The following is a 15,705-nucleotide window of genomic DNA, read 5'->3' on the forward strand; positions in this document are numbered from 1 at the left end:
TTTGCGTGTCTAGGATCAACGCCTCAGTTGTGGAATCATAAAGGCACCTAGACTGCATTTATCTACGTCTGGTCAAAGAGAAAGGACAAGAAAGATCATATACGGCGCCTTGCATTTTGTTGCATTTACAGTTACGACACGATAGGTTATCACAAATTAGCACGTAACGAAGCAATTGAATTTTTCAAATAGAAATCTCAATACCTGTGCCATCAATTTGCATCCCTCCAAATCTCCCAGTTCACTGCATCAAAATATTGTACTCACACTTTTACCATTTAAATGCAAGTATCTACTGCAAAGTTTTAACACAAACTCAGAGCCGCTAGGTGGCTGTGTGTAAGAATCTTTTTTTTTTTCTAAGAATTTTTTTTTTTTTTTTTTTGCAGGGACCTGTCACTGTGGGAGTTGCATGTGTGACCAAAATGACGACAAGGGCTTAGTGACGGGACGCTTCTGTGAATGTGACGACGGCGAATGTCTGGATGAAGACACGGGAGAGGTTTGTGGAGGTAGAAGATTACACTCACAGTTGCTCAACTATTAGAGACACTGCAATGAGAAACAAATGAGTTTTACTGACAATTTAATGAAGATAAGACATCTGGAGATTGGCAGCACTCGTACTTTTATGACCCTCTTTATCTGTTTTGTGCATTAAATTTGCAACTGAACGTCTGCTGATCTACTGGTAAAAAGTAGATATATTTTAAAGATTGCAGTTAGGTTTTGCGTGTCTAGGATCAGCGTCTCAGGTGTGGAACCATAAAGGCACCTAGACTCTGCACTTATCTACATCTGGTCAAAGAGAAAGGACAAGAAAGATCATATACGGCGCCTTGCATTTTGTTACATTTGAAGTTACGACATGATATGTTATCACAAATTAGCACGTAACCAAGCAATTGAATTTTTCAAATCGAAATCTCAGTACTTGTGCCATCAATTTGCATCCCTCCAAATCTCCCAGTACAATACTAAGCAGCTGTAAATTTCTTGATTGAAACGTTACCAGCTTCACTAATCTGCTGATAGATTTTTGGCCATTTTTTCCCCCCCTCTATACCTCTGTACGTCATTGTGCTGGAGCCATCCTTCCTTCTGGAGATTGTGTGTACAGATTATTTTCTGCAACACATACATGTAGGCCGAAAAGTTCAACTTTTGTTTCACCTGACTAGAGCACTTTTCCCAAATATTTGATGTGTCCAAAAGTTGAGTGTGATGAATATTTGATGATACTTTGTATGGTTCTCTTTCCATGAGGGGTTGCTCGATCCCACTCTTCCATATAGCCTATAATAGTTGTCCTTTCTATATACTGCTCTTTAGTGCACTGGATTTACTTTTTGTTACTTTAGAAGGCAGTTGGTAGGATTGTATTTCATTCAGAGCCATCAGGTTAACGGCGCCAGAACACAAATGCATTTCAGATGTCTAAAATATTTTGAAAACTGTGAGTCTTTTTTTATTCCCTTTCATATTAATGCACTGCTTTGAGTTGTTTTCTTTCATAAAATCCTAATGAAATGCATTGACGTATTTGATACCTGACAAAAAAGGAAAATGTTAAAGGAGAGGAACCTTTTTTCAACATACTGTACAGTGCCGCCTGCATGCTACTTACTCATGTCCCGGCCTGCAGCAGCACATCAAATGTGCTACATTACACTGCATATTCAATATTAGACATTAAGCGATGTTCAGCATCTGTTCAGTGGAGTCAGTCATGAGTAGCATCGCTTTAGTTTACACACGCAAGGCAACAATTTCAAAGTTTCAAACTCATTTCTTGAGAAAGAAATGTTGCTGCTGACTTCAGATTTTAATCTTGTGGTGATATGCGAAATGCATTCTTTATCTTATCAAAAATAAATAAATAAAAATCTTTGCAATAGCATTGCAAAGCCAGACATTAAAGCTGCCGGCTGATAGAGCTTTGCAAACGATCTATGTTTATGTTTGACAAATGTGCAAAAGTAGAAATGACAAAATCAAGAATGATATCAAATCTGATTTCTGCAAAAGTAAGATTGTTAAAAATCTATAAGTATGTCTATCAATCTCTTGCATGAGAACTCATGAGTTCTTCCATGTCCTTCCAGGCCATGGCCAGTGTTACTGTGGAAACTGTTACTGTGCTGCTGGTTGGCATGGAGACAAATGTGAGTTCCAGTGTGACATCAGCCCATGGGAAAGCAAGCGGAAATGCACATCACCAGATGGCAAAATCTGCAGCAACAGAGGTTTGTTTGTCCTCTTCACTGTTAACATGAGACATTACATAAACTAAAAAAAAAAGCATTATTGTGTATAAAGAAAATACAGAACTATTCCAGAAAATCATAACTGATCTAAGTTAAATATCTGATTGTGAAGAATCATAACTTTATTTCACATAAATAAACTTGGGCAAATTTTCTTTCGATCATCCGGTACATTAGGATATTGACGGTGGTTTGCAAAACCATAAAACTGCAGAATGGAGAGGGAGGAATAATGAGCTTCAGACCTATTAACATAAACAGCGTCACTGTAATGATTTCATTGTATTTGTGTTGCCTAGAAACAAGAAACAAGCTAAAGAGGCGCAGTTCAGTTTCTTGTCTAAGTCATCAGAAGAATGAAATTCACCTCGAAAAATAAAACATATCCTTACATTCGTCTTTCCCTCCAGATTTTACCTTTTATAAAATAACTCTAATTTGTGCATCATCATCATCATCATCATCATCATCATCATCATCATCATCATCATCATCAAAATAAGACCATCTTCATTTCAGCCATTAAATGATAAATCATCAAGTTTCTGACATTAATCAGTTTTCTCGTGAAAAAAGCAGCTTCAAGGAAGGGATTGTTTAAAACAGCAGGATGTAGGGCTTGTGCAAAATGTCGCTTTAAATTAACATGTAACATGGAAACACCGGGTCAGTGCTTTTCATCTTGTTTGAATAGCCCAAGTTATGAAACAGTCAGGAAAAATACAGAACTAAATGCAGCGCAGACTCTAGACTGCCTTAAAAAGAATCATGTTCTGTGACTCATCAGAGCATGGCGAGGAAGCAATCAGCGGAATATCTCATTTAAGTTAACTGAAGTGCTCCTCCAGGATTTCAGTGAATTTCTCAAAAATTAATTACAGCGGCCTGGCTGAGGGCCTGGTAACCGGTTGGATGAAATGAGGCTGCATGGGAGTCCCATCACAGAGCCGCAAGTTCTGGTCAAGAGCACAACTGTCAAAACAAAACAAAAAAAAAGAAGAAGAAGAAGAAGAAGAAGAAGAAGAAAGTATACCAGGATGGCCAGTTTTGTGTTGCAGATGTCGTTTTTCCCAGTGAGAGAGCTTTGAGAGGTTCAGCTTCTGTAATCACTGGTAATTATTTAGGAAGAAAAGTTTTTTTATGCAAATGAGGAAGAACTACTCTAAAATAAATTAGATTTATTTTTCATTGCACCTGGGTCCATTTTTTTTATTTTTTTGTCTTTTATGTGCTGCATCTGACTATGATAAACAAGGCAATTAATAAAAATAACATGCTGGTGCAAACATTAAAGGCACTGAGAGGAGCAATTTGCACATTTATTTGCGTCAGGTCTTTGCCCCAGAGTCAAAGCTATTCTAAACCGCAGACACGTTTTATTTGCTTTGCACACAATTCTGAACTGAACTGTCTCTTTGCTATGCCAAAGTCTGGTTTTGTTCTGTCTTTGCGTGCGCAAAACAAATGCAGTCGTTTGGTGGGTTAGGGCCCTTACTTTACGTCTTCTGGGGCGAAGGGAAAGAGTGGTGAAGAGATGAAGCAACAAAAAGAAATGACAATACCAAAACAGAGAGGAAGAACATTTGGATCGACAGCGGGGTAAGTGAAATTGAAGTACGTCAGACTCTGCAAAGTTAAACGAAGTTAAAGAAAATACATGAAAATGGAACGCATGGGACAACAAGCAGCAAATATAGATGAGTAAAAATATTAATAATAATGTATTTTTTGTAATTAAAAAGAAAAAGAAAAAACGAATAACCTTAGCAATAAGAGACCAGAAGGAATAAAATCAACCAAAAAAAAAAACCTTCCTCACTGTAAAAAAACTGAATACTGTTAATCTGTTAAAGAACCCTTAAAAACAGACATTCAATAGCAGTCAAAAGGATGGAACGTTTTCCTTCCATCCTTTCCTTGGCTGATAATTTTTCTTCTGACACTGTGGGATAAATAGTTTAATGATCTGACCTGCAGATACAATAATTAACTCACCGAAGTATCAAACCTCCTGCTTGGCTCACCTAGCCCTCCCACAAGGCAGGATGAAATATAACAGAAGCAAACTGCCAAAGGCTGCCAGTAACATGACTCATTGTAATCAGAACTATTTAACACTGATGGCTGCAATATATTTATATGGAGAGAGACAGAGAGACAGAGAAGAGGCAGAGTGTCGGTTTATGTCTGGATAAAACATATAGCATAACTGCAACATTTAGAAAATAATAAAGGTGTTTCTATTACCTCTCTTCAGTTCATCCATGAGATTTGTGACAGACAATGAATTCATGGATCTATTAATCCAGGACTGCGGGGTTATGAGGGGGTGAGGAAGACTGAACGTTCAGCCACAGGGCAGACATGCGGCAGCCTCAGCCCCTCCGGCCTGCCAGCTGGCCTTCTCCCCCGGGGCTCCCGGTGCTCTGTCTCCGCCGATAAGAGGAAATGGGTTTCCACCGGCTGCTGCTTTGCTAACGCCTGGGCTAAGATGCTAAACAAATGAAAGGAAAAGAGGAAAAAGATAAATGAAGGAATAAAGATTTAAAAGGCTGAAGGAAAGGGAAATTCATTTTGGAGGCAGTCCCCCTCCCACCCAACAAGATAAAACATTAAAAAAAAAAAAAAAAAAAAAAAAAAAAAAAAAAACAGATCTTTAGAGAAGGCGGAAGGCAATTTTTGGAATAAATTTAGTCATGAATATTAAATTTTCTGGTATGCTGGAATGATTCTGGGGGAAAAAAGAACTACTGAAAGTCTATGAAAAGAACACCCATCAAATAACCTTAGCACCTTTTAACAAATGCAATCTGCTGGCTTCCTTTGAAAGGCAACATTTTATTCCTGGGCAATTTATTCAGTCTGACTGCACTGATTTGGATTATGAGCTAAATTTAATTGGTCTGTACTGGAATGCGTGTAATTACATTTGAATTGAACCTGCTTACTTTTACAGGATGTGCTGCCCTCGACGTGTGTGCACCACATGGTTGACAATCAGTAAAATGCCTCCTTAAAGTTAAGATACTGAAGAGAGATGATTCCTTGTCAGCAGGTTTATTAATGTTTCAAAGAAGGCAAAACTAAAATGTGTACATAAATAGTTAAACATTAATTAGAAATTAAATTAATCGCTTTGTTTTAACGAATCGCTTTGTTTTAACGCTGACAACAGCGGCATTTATTTTTTTATGCCTGTTTTACATTAAATAAATCATCTGTTTCTCTTCTAGTTTAAAACGCAGCAGGATGAAATAGATTCGGAGTGCTAACTCAACAGGAGTAAAATATATTGCCACAAAATAATATTTCCATAAAGAAAATTAAATAACATCAGAAGTAAACCAGTCAATATGATTCTACCAAAATACATAAGATGTGTTCTAGTAGCTGGATTTACTCTATGTTAATTTGCTCTTTATTTACCAAATTCTCTTCTGGGTCTAAGTGTTAAACTGGAACAATACGTTCCCCTCTTGGTGTTATTACACATCACTAAATAACTTCTGGCAAGTTGTCTAAATAATCTTCACTTAACAGGAGGACTGCTGTTTGTGTAACCCCGGATTTACACTGCATGCGTCTCTGCTCCGCTCTGCTGCACACTTGGACTGGAGATGTTCCTGGTCACCCTGATTTCGCTCCGCTGTGAACCCCAGAGGTGCCCCAAGAAGCACACATGGGAAATGAAAGACTCTGCACTAAATCTAGTCATAAAACAGATAAGAGGTATCATATAAAGTACTGTAGTTCTCAACTTCTAAAATTATCTTTCCATCGGTTTCTCTCCCACTTCATCTGCCCCAACAGACACTCCTGCTGCGACTCGAGCAACAGAACGTGACGCCATAAGTTTCAGAGTAAAATCCATACATTTTCTTTCATGCATAGACATAAACCATGCTTACATGAATGCATACATTAATATAGGTCGTTTTTCCAGTAAACATAGTCTGTCTCTGTGAATTATTTTGAAGTTTCGGGCCTTTGAAGACTGACCCTGCGCTTGCTCTGGCGTCTGGCAAAAATAGGATTGGTTCTAACTGCGCACGGCAACGCCTTCCGCCGCTGTGCGGAGGCGTCGTAAACGCTGTCATTGACCATAACGGGTGCATCATATGTGCCGCGGAGTCGATTCCATGGTACAGCGGAGCAGAGACACCCATTGGGTCTAAGATGAAATCCGCTCCCTCGCAGTCACACAGGCTTCACTTCAATCTGCTGCACTCCTCCATCCTCACCAGGAAAACATTCTCCATTCATTTCTTGCCGCTTCAAAAGAGCACCACTCCTTTGTTTGATGTTGGTGTTGCACAAACTGTAATATCTTTCGTGGCAGTAGTGTTGATATAGTTTTTTTTTTTTTTTCTCCATCTGTGCCAGACAGCATTGAACAGGTGCTGCGCTTGTTGTTACTGAGGTCAGAAACTTACTTACAGGAGCCGGAATGACGTTCATCTTTTGAGCGAGAAGAGCAGCTGGTGTAAGTGAGTACAGGAAAAGAGAGGTGCCAAGGTTTGGATACTAATAACGCTCTTTTTTTTACATTCATTTCTGTAAGTAAACTTGAAAACCACATTTTTGTTTTTCACTGACTTATTAATGAAGCACCACGTCATGCTGGTTTATCAAAAGAAAAAAAAAAACATCTAAAAACTTACAATGAAATTTTATATTTGTACCTGGACAAAATGTAGAAAAATCAAAGAAAGCAAATTAGGTCTAAAAACGCTTAATCTGTTTTTAGAGGCCTTATTTTACAAATTGGACCTCATTGGGTCGTATTTGTGAATCATAACATTATCTCATTGTAAGCTATTATCAATAACCTGTATCCTCCCGATGGATAACGCAGTCGGTACTTCCAAATAACCGTAAAGACCCCTCATTCCACTGATGTGCTGTAGCACCACATAATTGCCATCATGTCCTTTTTGTCTTTTGCATTAGGTACCTGTGTGTGTGGGGAATGCACCTGCCATGATGTAGATCCCTCTGGCGACTGGGGGGACATCCACGGAGACACCTGTGAGTGCGATGAGAGGAACTGTCATGCGACGTACGACCGATACACTGACGACTTCTGTTCAGGTCAGAATATTACTTGAAAATTTGTGGAGTGTTTTCTAATGAGGCTAAATGCATGCTTGCAAAGGACACTTTAGCATACCTTTAGCTTCCCTTTCTTAACAATCAACACAAAGCTTATAACTGATAATACTTCGGTGTAACATCGCAGCCATTCAGGTGAATCTTCTATATGATTTAAAAATGTTAGGTGGGATGATTTCTGTTTCTGTTTCTCTCTCGGTTAGATGTATTTTCTTCTTGGTTTCTTTTAGCTGTTCCCCTTTTCTCTGGGCAGGTCATGGTCAGTGTAACTGTGGCAGGTGTGACTGCAAGGATGGATGGACAGGAAAGAAGTGTGAGCACCCTCTAAGTTGCTCACTGTCTTTGGATAGCAGCCTGAAGAAATGCAGAGGAACTTCAAAACTACCCTGCAATGGACGAGGTATCTCTTGTTTGCCAAGGTCTCTGGTGCAAACTTTTATTGTGCTTATGTTTGTTACACAAGCAATTTCCAGTAGTCTTACATCATATATATCCTATTTCTATCAGCTCTAGTTTTGATCTTCAATTGGGCAACTAAGGTCTTGAGCAAGTGTGTGTGTGTGTACATATATATATATATATATATATATATCCTTTACTCGTGCATAGACTTCAGTGGGTTTTTTTTGTTGTTGTTGTTTGTTTGTTTGTTTGTTTTCATATATGAAATAATTGCAAAATCTAAGAAATGGATTCAAGTTTATGATGCCATACATCAAATGTAGCCAACTTTTTACAGGCATAGATTGCACTTAAAATACTTTTTTGAAAAGTCTGTGTGCCCTGAGTTGTGAAACTGTACATAATAGATATTTTGTATTAATATTGAAGTCAGCTGTTCAGGAGCCACTTGTCGAATCAAATGTCCAAGTTGAACTTGTCTCAGCCTTTTACCACTGGCAATGTTAAAAAGCCAGATTGCGACTCAAGGTAACATGTTGTTTTTCACATGTAGCTGTTTTTAACACTGTTAAAATGGATTCTGGACTTTTTTTAAATTATTTTTTTCAATCTACAATCAGAACTTCACAATGATTGTTTAGAATTCTTAAACACAAACTGTGAAAAATTGTAAAATCTAACCTGAAAAGGCATTCAGAGCTTTAAAAAGCCAGATTTGGGTAGGGTAGTTTGTTCTGACTTGTATGTATTCATATTTTTCCTCGAAGTGTCAAGAACTTTCAAAAGGTTTCAGACTGGTCTTCTTGCCCCTGTCACAATAACCTTTGCTTGAAATTATGACGCCACCGCCATGTTTTGAACGTTTTTATGGCGTGACGGGTAAACGATCAGAGATATATTTGACTCTTAATAGGAAAACAGTGAAGTCATGCCACCAATCTGTTTTCAGCACTAATTAATCTGTAGCATTGCTCTTTTAACTGTTGAAGTCGAGAGATCTTCACTGTTTGCAACACATGCTGTGCATCTTAAAGCCAAGTGAAACGATGTGCAGTGGTCCTTCTGAGGTTCGTTCACATTTCTTCTTTAAGAGTCTTTTTCTTTTTTTTTTGTCATTTGCAAATAGGTTTAGACAATGGCAATGTGTTTGACTTGCCAGCTTCAGGAGCTTGAAGAAAATGTATGGTGGCTGTTTGTTTTCTCTTAGCTCTTCATTATCCTCTTACCCTCATGCATCATGCTGGGATGCTGCATTAAACTAATAGACCTTGCAGAGCTTCTAAAACCCAAGTTTATCATTATATTTAAAGTATTCCTGATCTTTAAACTGCTTTGCTCTTAGAAAATGTTGGAAAGAAATAGAATCACTCAAAAGTTTTCAGCTTTTCTCTGTACTTGTGTTCTGCCCATGTTGTTTGTGAACCTCTTTGTGGTTTTCCCCAGAACACCTGACAGATTCAGCAGCTGCAAAGAGAACGTGGTGAAAGCCGCCGAATTACCGATTCGACTTAATAATTTTGACGGAGGTGGGCGACAGCACAAAGACTTAACCCGCTTGGTCTCGCCGCTTCTGGATTTATCCAGGGGTTAACGCAAAGCATTGATTTCATGTTTCATTTGACTGCGGGGGAGGTCAACGGGGACTCTCCTGCTTTTCAGCGGCCGCTTTGTTCCAAATCAAAAGAGATGACATGTGCACTTTTGTGTGTTGCGTGTTATTATAGCAGACATAGATATCCCTCACACTCATAGCTGCTGATTAAATCAGGAACCTGAAACCACGCAGGGCCCCGGCTGCTGCCATGGCGATAACTCCATTACAAAGTAAACACCGCCATGGGACAAAACATCAGATCTGCGGCAATAAGTGCAGGCTTAAAATAGGACCAATTTAGTGTTATGTTAATATACAAACTACTTAGGACGTTTTGTGTAAAATAAAGCGATTGTGACGGCTTTAAACTAATACCACAACGAGGCTGAAGACTCGCGGTGCCTGCAATCACATGATGAAGCAGAAAAGAAAAAAAAAAAAAAAGATTAACTTTTTCCGGGAGAGTTAATTAACTTTAATTCCTCCAGTGGTACCTCTAGATTATCTCCAAATGTTGGAGCTCAGTGAAACTTCAAATTGCTGTGTGCACAAGTAAAATTAATGCGATTCACAATGCTTCCTTCTCTGTCCATTTACTTGGCAGTGAGCATTCCCTGAACCAAGCACATTCTTTCTTTTTGTAATTCATTTATGACCAAGAAAAGCGATAAAGTCTGCAAATGCATCGTCAAAACTCAAACTCCTCCCACACTGAAAACAAAATGCAACACGTGTCTCTATTGCTGTTAGTTAAAAATGTCCAAATGTGACACACTATGGAGAGAACCTGTTCGGGTAGCAATTATTATCCCGATTGCCCGATGAGGTCACTGTTGTGGAAGCGTTGGTACAGCTTGTTTTGCCTCTGGATTATTGTTTGAATAATCCAAATATCATATGACAAATTAGAGCACTTCAGTAATAGTGTGGAAGGGTGTGAAAACTCAGAAAACGGACACACACACACATACAGAGGCAGGAATCACTTTAGGGGAGTCAGAGAGTGAAAAAGAGGGAAAGCGAAGGGGACAGACGTTGAAAATCATTTAGGCATGGATGAATGCGGCTGGTACAGATGGCAGCTTGAGCGGAAAAGCCTTGAAATCTGAAGCAGCAGCTTCAGAGCCTTTCTTCCTGAGTGGTGGAGACAAGATGCTTGTGGATAGCACATTCTTTATACTGTGGTATTTCCTTAAGGAAGCACCTGCTTCCAACTTTTTTTTTTTTCTCCGATTCTTGGGATTTCTCTCTCTGGTGTGCATGAAGTTGTCTGTGTTAGACAATAGCAGAGTAACCCCAGCAATGTGGGATTTTGTTTCCGCGACTTGTAGCAGAAACACGTCATCTGTTACGTTTTAATCCTGTACATTTGGAATTTGAGTATCGCTGCATTGATTAGCTAGCCCTACATCCTACATCCAAGTGGTTCTCTTTGGATGCTATGTTTTCTTAAACATTTATGCAGACCAATATAAATGGAAAGCCACTTGGCTAGCTTTATTACAGCTAATATAAAACTGGATGCTTGGAACATTCTGATCCAGAATTGGTGTTTCTGACATTGACACTGAGCTCAATTTTGGTGCATTCTGACATGATAGGATCGTACAGTTGCTGAATGTTAATCAGCTGTACATCAATGATACAAATTTCTTGTTCCATCCCAACAAATTTTTTCCTAAACTTGTTCTATTGGATTGAGATATGGTGACTGTGGAAGCAACTGGAGGATAGAGAATGGCATAAGAAATCAGATTGGGTTAATCTGAGCTTCATCACATGGTATATTAGTCAAATTTATTTATAAAGCCCTTTTCACAGACATCACAAAGCACTTTACAATCGAAATCAACCATAAAACCATGCAAAACATAAAACCAACATAAGAAACACAATAAAAATCAAGAGATAAAGGCTTCGGAAAATTAACTACCACTGACTGAAAGGCCCGGTCCCCTTTAGTTAACCTACTGGAGTGGCTATGACAACATGAATTTGGTCTCAAACAGAAAGCAACTAAATTCATCTCTTGTTTCTTGAAGATGTTTTACCTGTCTTCTAGACATGACAAAAAAAAAAAGAAGATCATTATTGTTTTAGCAGGAGCTTGACGTCATCTTCAAATCCAACTCCACTTTTCAGTTCTCTAACTTGAGTTACCATTTTAAACAATCATTAACACTCCAGAGATTAGCTTTCAACACTACTTTTTTTTATTTTATATATACACATATTTCAGCCCAGTGTTACACAAACTGTCTTAAATCTAAGTCCGCCAATGTGGCACAGTCTTTGAAGGCAGCATGACAAAGTAAACAAACACAAGCACACGTCCTGATGTTAGCGGTTTGGTGACTGCTGAGATAATTGATAAGACAAAGGTGCTATGACATCAATGGTTACTAGGGTAACTGAGTCCTCAGAGCAGATGGCGGCATGTGGTATTTGTAGCAGGAAGAGGGACTGCCATAAGCATAATTTGTGCATTTGTTTGTGTGTGTGGGGGTGTGTGTGTGTGTGTGTGTGTGTGTGTGTGTGTGTGTGTGTGTGTGTNTGTGTGTGTGTGTGTGTGTGTGTGTGTGTGTGTGTGTGTGTGTGTGTGTGTGTGTGTGTGTGTTTGTGTGTGTGGGGGTGTGTGTGTGTGTGTGTGTGTGTGTGTGTGTGTGTGTGTGTCTGTGTGTGCATGTTTAAAAATGCATGGTCATAAAAAGTGTCAGTAATGTGACAGGGGCAACACATTAGATGCTGTTGTCAGTCAAGTAGATGTCTTTTAGACTTCTCTCCTGCACTATTTATTGCTACTAATTTAACTCAGTGAGTCATCAGAAGACAAACCCAGGCAAATACACATCCTGGGTGTGTTTCTGTTCTTTAGAGCCAATAGTGTACCCTACAAGCAACAAACAGAAACAAGTTTCTACACCTAGGAAAATAAATGACTAACTCTGTTAACAAATTGTGCGATCTTAACATTCTGTACTCCCCTTGTCATATGGGTCAAAAATGACCCATACTACCAAAACCTTAAAATAAAGCAAATTAATTGAATTTTAAATCCAAAATCTATTTTGCATAATGAAACGATCTGTTATTTAACAATTCAACTCAGTTTAATTCATTTTTTTATCTTTTTCTTGTCACTACAAAAGAAGACAATCAACAGTGTTACAATCTGGTGTTTAAATGGTTTTGTAATTCACGGGTCAAAAATGACCCATAAGACAGTCCTTGTACCCTCGCGGTGTACAGTCAACATAGAAACATAAACACAAACAACGTATCACTTTTTTGTAATGATGGGGTCCACTTAGGAAAAGTAATATAATTTCAAGTGGGAAAAAAATCATTTAGGGTATTTTTCCTACAGCTAAACATGTTAGTGGGTCTCTTTTGACCCGCAAGCCAACACAAGGGTTAAATGAAGACCAGTAACAGCCTCTTGAATGACCTTTGTGAACCGGAAGGTCTAGATTAAGGTATTCTTATTTTCCTTGGTGTGTTGGTAGATGGACAGGTCCCATTGTAGATTGGTGCAATGGTTTTCCACCAGTTATTACTGTGCTTCAGCAGGACTTAGAGGAAATTCAGATCATATTTAATTGGAAATTTTCAAACTGTTTTTCTTTTAACTCTTCCGACACCATGTGTGCCGTACCATTTAAGTTTTTTGATATTAGTCAGACATTCCTGCTGATATACATTGCACAGAACTCCAGTGGTAGTTCAGAAGAGACAATGCTTTTCAAACAATCGTCATGATTAGGCAGCAGCAAGTTCAATCAGTCACCTTCCCAGTGGTCTTCTTCACCGACAGCCCACTGATTGAAGTGGAATAGCAACTTCTTGAGGACCGGGTATGAGTGGGCATACGGCCCTTAAGTGTCTTTATTAGTGTGGCATTTCCATAAAAGGTTTTGTAGCCTTTTGACAGCCTCATGTAAAATCAATGATTGCCTCCATTTACTCTGTCTATGTAAATTCAGCTGCCAATCAACAAGTTAATTTTAACATTTGGAAGACATAAATGATACAAGATAAAAAGGAGGAATAGGATAACCGGTATACAAATAATAATAAATTAAACTCTGATACACAGAAAAATCAGCATGGTAAATTTGTCAGTTTGGTTTTAACACCATGAATATGTCTGCCTGGATACAGACTCTATTTGGAGTTAAATCACTTTAAAATGTACTAATAACTACAAGTGTCCGTATTTAGATGTTAACTCTTCTATAAGATTACTTGTCAAATATGAGTTCAGTACCAACACTGTCGAAAGTGGATTTTTATTCCTATTTTTAAAACATCAAGCGCTGCTGTCCCCATGTTTTCAGCGCGTTTATTTTGCTAATGTGTGCTGTGTTTAAGTAATAAAGGTGGGATTAACAAGAAAATGGGGAAACTTTGTTTATTGTTGAATGGACTTCGAGACTGCCTTTCATATCCCCAAGGTCCATGATGACAGACCAAAGTACATGTGACATGAACACGGACGAATGACAGGCTGCATGAGTATGTGTCTGCATATTAACTTTTTTTTTTAGGATAATTGGGCTTTTACAAGATCTGGCCACTTCACACTCTCGCCTGTGTACCACTCTGCTCCCCGCTGGAGTTCATTTCCTGAAGTCGCTAATAGAACCACGTCATCTGCAAAACGCAAAGATGAGACTCTGAGGTTCCAAAATCACAATTAGGAAATAGGGGCGGCCCTGGTGGATCCTAATATGCACGTGAAACAAGCTGAACGTGGTGCCAAGAATGTGGGCGCCAATTCTTGCTTTGCTCATACAAGGGAAAGAATAGCCCTGGAAAGCATCCCCAGCATCTTGTACTCCCACAACAAACCCCAGCAATAGTTCCTCAGGAAAAGCAATCGTTAACTTTCTGTAGATCCACAAAACGCAGGTAGGGTGGGCAACCAAACTCGCATAACCCACTCAGCATTCATGTGAGGGTAGCAATCTAGTCCTCTGCTTCACAGCCAGGAAGAAAATCACACGGAATCCTCCTTAATCGCTGATTCAATCATTTGTCTTTGCCTCCCTTCTAACAATCTGGGGTGAACTTTCCCAGGGAGGCTGAGAAGTAGAATTCCTCAATAGCCAGAATAAACCCTCTGGCACCTTTACCTCAAAATTAAGACAGTTGCTCAAGTCTGTCACTCTACTAATGTTGTCCCGGTTCTCCATGTGACACCGAGAAGGCGTGCTAACCGGGACAGCCCCACAATGTCCAGAGCTTTCAACACATCCGGGCGCATCTCTGTCACCTCTCTCTCTGACATATCAAGCAATTTAACAGACTTCCTTGAGGTCAACGAAAACTCCTTTTCCAAAATCTTGGATTTCTTCTCTCAGCCTGGTTTTTGCCTCTGCAACCACAGAAGCTTCACCCCTTCTGGCCGTCTGGTACACCTGTATGCTGCTTCAAAATTCACCCCTGTTGACCAGAACCTTTTAAAACCCTACAATTGATAAAGACAATATGTTTTTTTTTTGTTTGTTTGTTTTGTTTTCTTTGTCTTGTTACTCACAGTTAGTAAAAGAGAAGCTGAGGCCAGGGAAAGCAAAACCGGGTCTCAAATTGTACTGTAGGTTTCGTAGTTTTCATTCCAACAGTCAGTGTTTCCACTGTGACACCAACGGATTTGAATGTGAAGAGTCCCGTTTATTAAGTCTTGGCTTTAACCCTCACTAGTCAAAAGTTCAGAGTTATTAATCCCCCATGTACTGTAACTGTACCAAGAGCAAAGTTAAGACCACATTTCCTCACATTTGGCCAGCACCAAAAAATTAAAACCAACGACTTTGTTGTATGTGAACAAGAAAAAAAAAAATCAGATCTATTAAAAACAAACTTGTGTGTTTTTTTTCCAGGGCAGTGTATCTGTGGACAGTGTATTTGCCATCCACCTGAGGAGAGTCGCATTCATGGGAAAAACTGTGAGTGTGACGATCGTCAGTGTGAGGACATGGAGGGAGAGGTCTGCGGAGGTGAGAGCACAAACGCTAACGCACACACGCAACTCTGTGACTCAATTCCACACAGGAAATGCACCGAACATTGCATTATGCAGGGTACAAAATTATGTTTTAGCTCAGCGTTGTTGGCAGTGAGAGTAAAGATCCCAGTAAAAAAAAAAAAAAAATGAAAACAACGTCAACGTTCTGTGTGTCTCATTCAAGTAGTACTTGTGCCAACAAATTCAGTCTGAAGCGGCAAAAGTGACTAATGTGACATTTATGACTATTCTCTTGCTTACAGTGGAACTATAGTTTAATTATCAGTGGCCCAAGCCTGCAACTATGAAAGGCCTGTTCACCG

General features: G+C 39.1%; 1 protein-coding gene across 2 annotated transcripts in view; it reads left to right on the forward strand.

Annotated features, from left to right (window-relative positions):
• Window positions 1-15,705, forward strand: part of itgbl1 (integrin, beta-like 1) — a 48,992-nt gene that overhangs the window by 17,875 nt on the left and 15,412 nt on the right. For both annotated transcript variants that reach the window (XM_016669012.1, XM_007547181.2), the window contains 5 exons: window positions 390-512; window positions 2,106-2,246; window positions 7,218-7,358; window positions 7,633-7,779; window positions 15,258-15,374. In XM_016669012.1, coding sequence (XP_016524498.1) covers window positions 390-512; window positions 2,106-2,246; window positions 7,218-7,358; window positions 7,633-7,779; window positions 15,258-15,374 — 669 coding nt within the window. The remainder of the gene's footprint in view (window positions 1-389; window positions 513-2,105; window positions 2,247-7,217; window positions 7,359-7,632; window positions 7,780-15,257; window positions 15,375-15,705) is intronic.

Source organism: Poecilia formosa, unplaced genomic scaffold (assembly GCF_000485575.1).
Source record: "Poecilia formosa unplaced genomic scaffold, Poecilia_formosa-5.1.2 Scaffold19, whole genome shotgun sequence".
Taxonomy (NCBI): Eukaryota; Metazoa; Chordata; class Actinopteri; order Cyprinodontiformes; family Poeciliidae; genus Poecilia; species Poecilia formosa.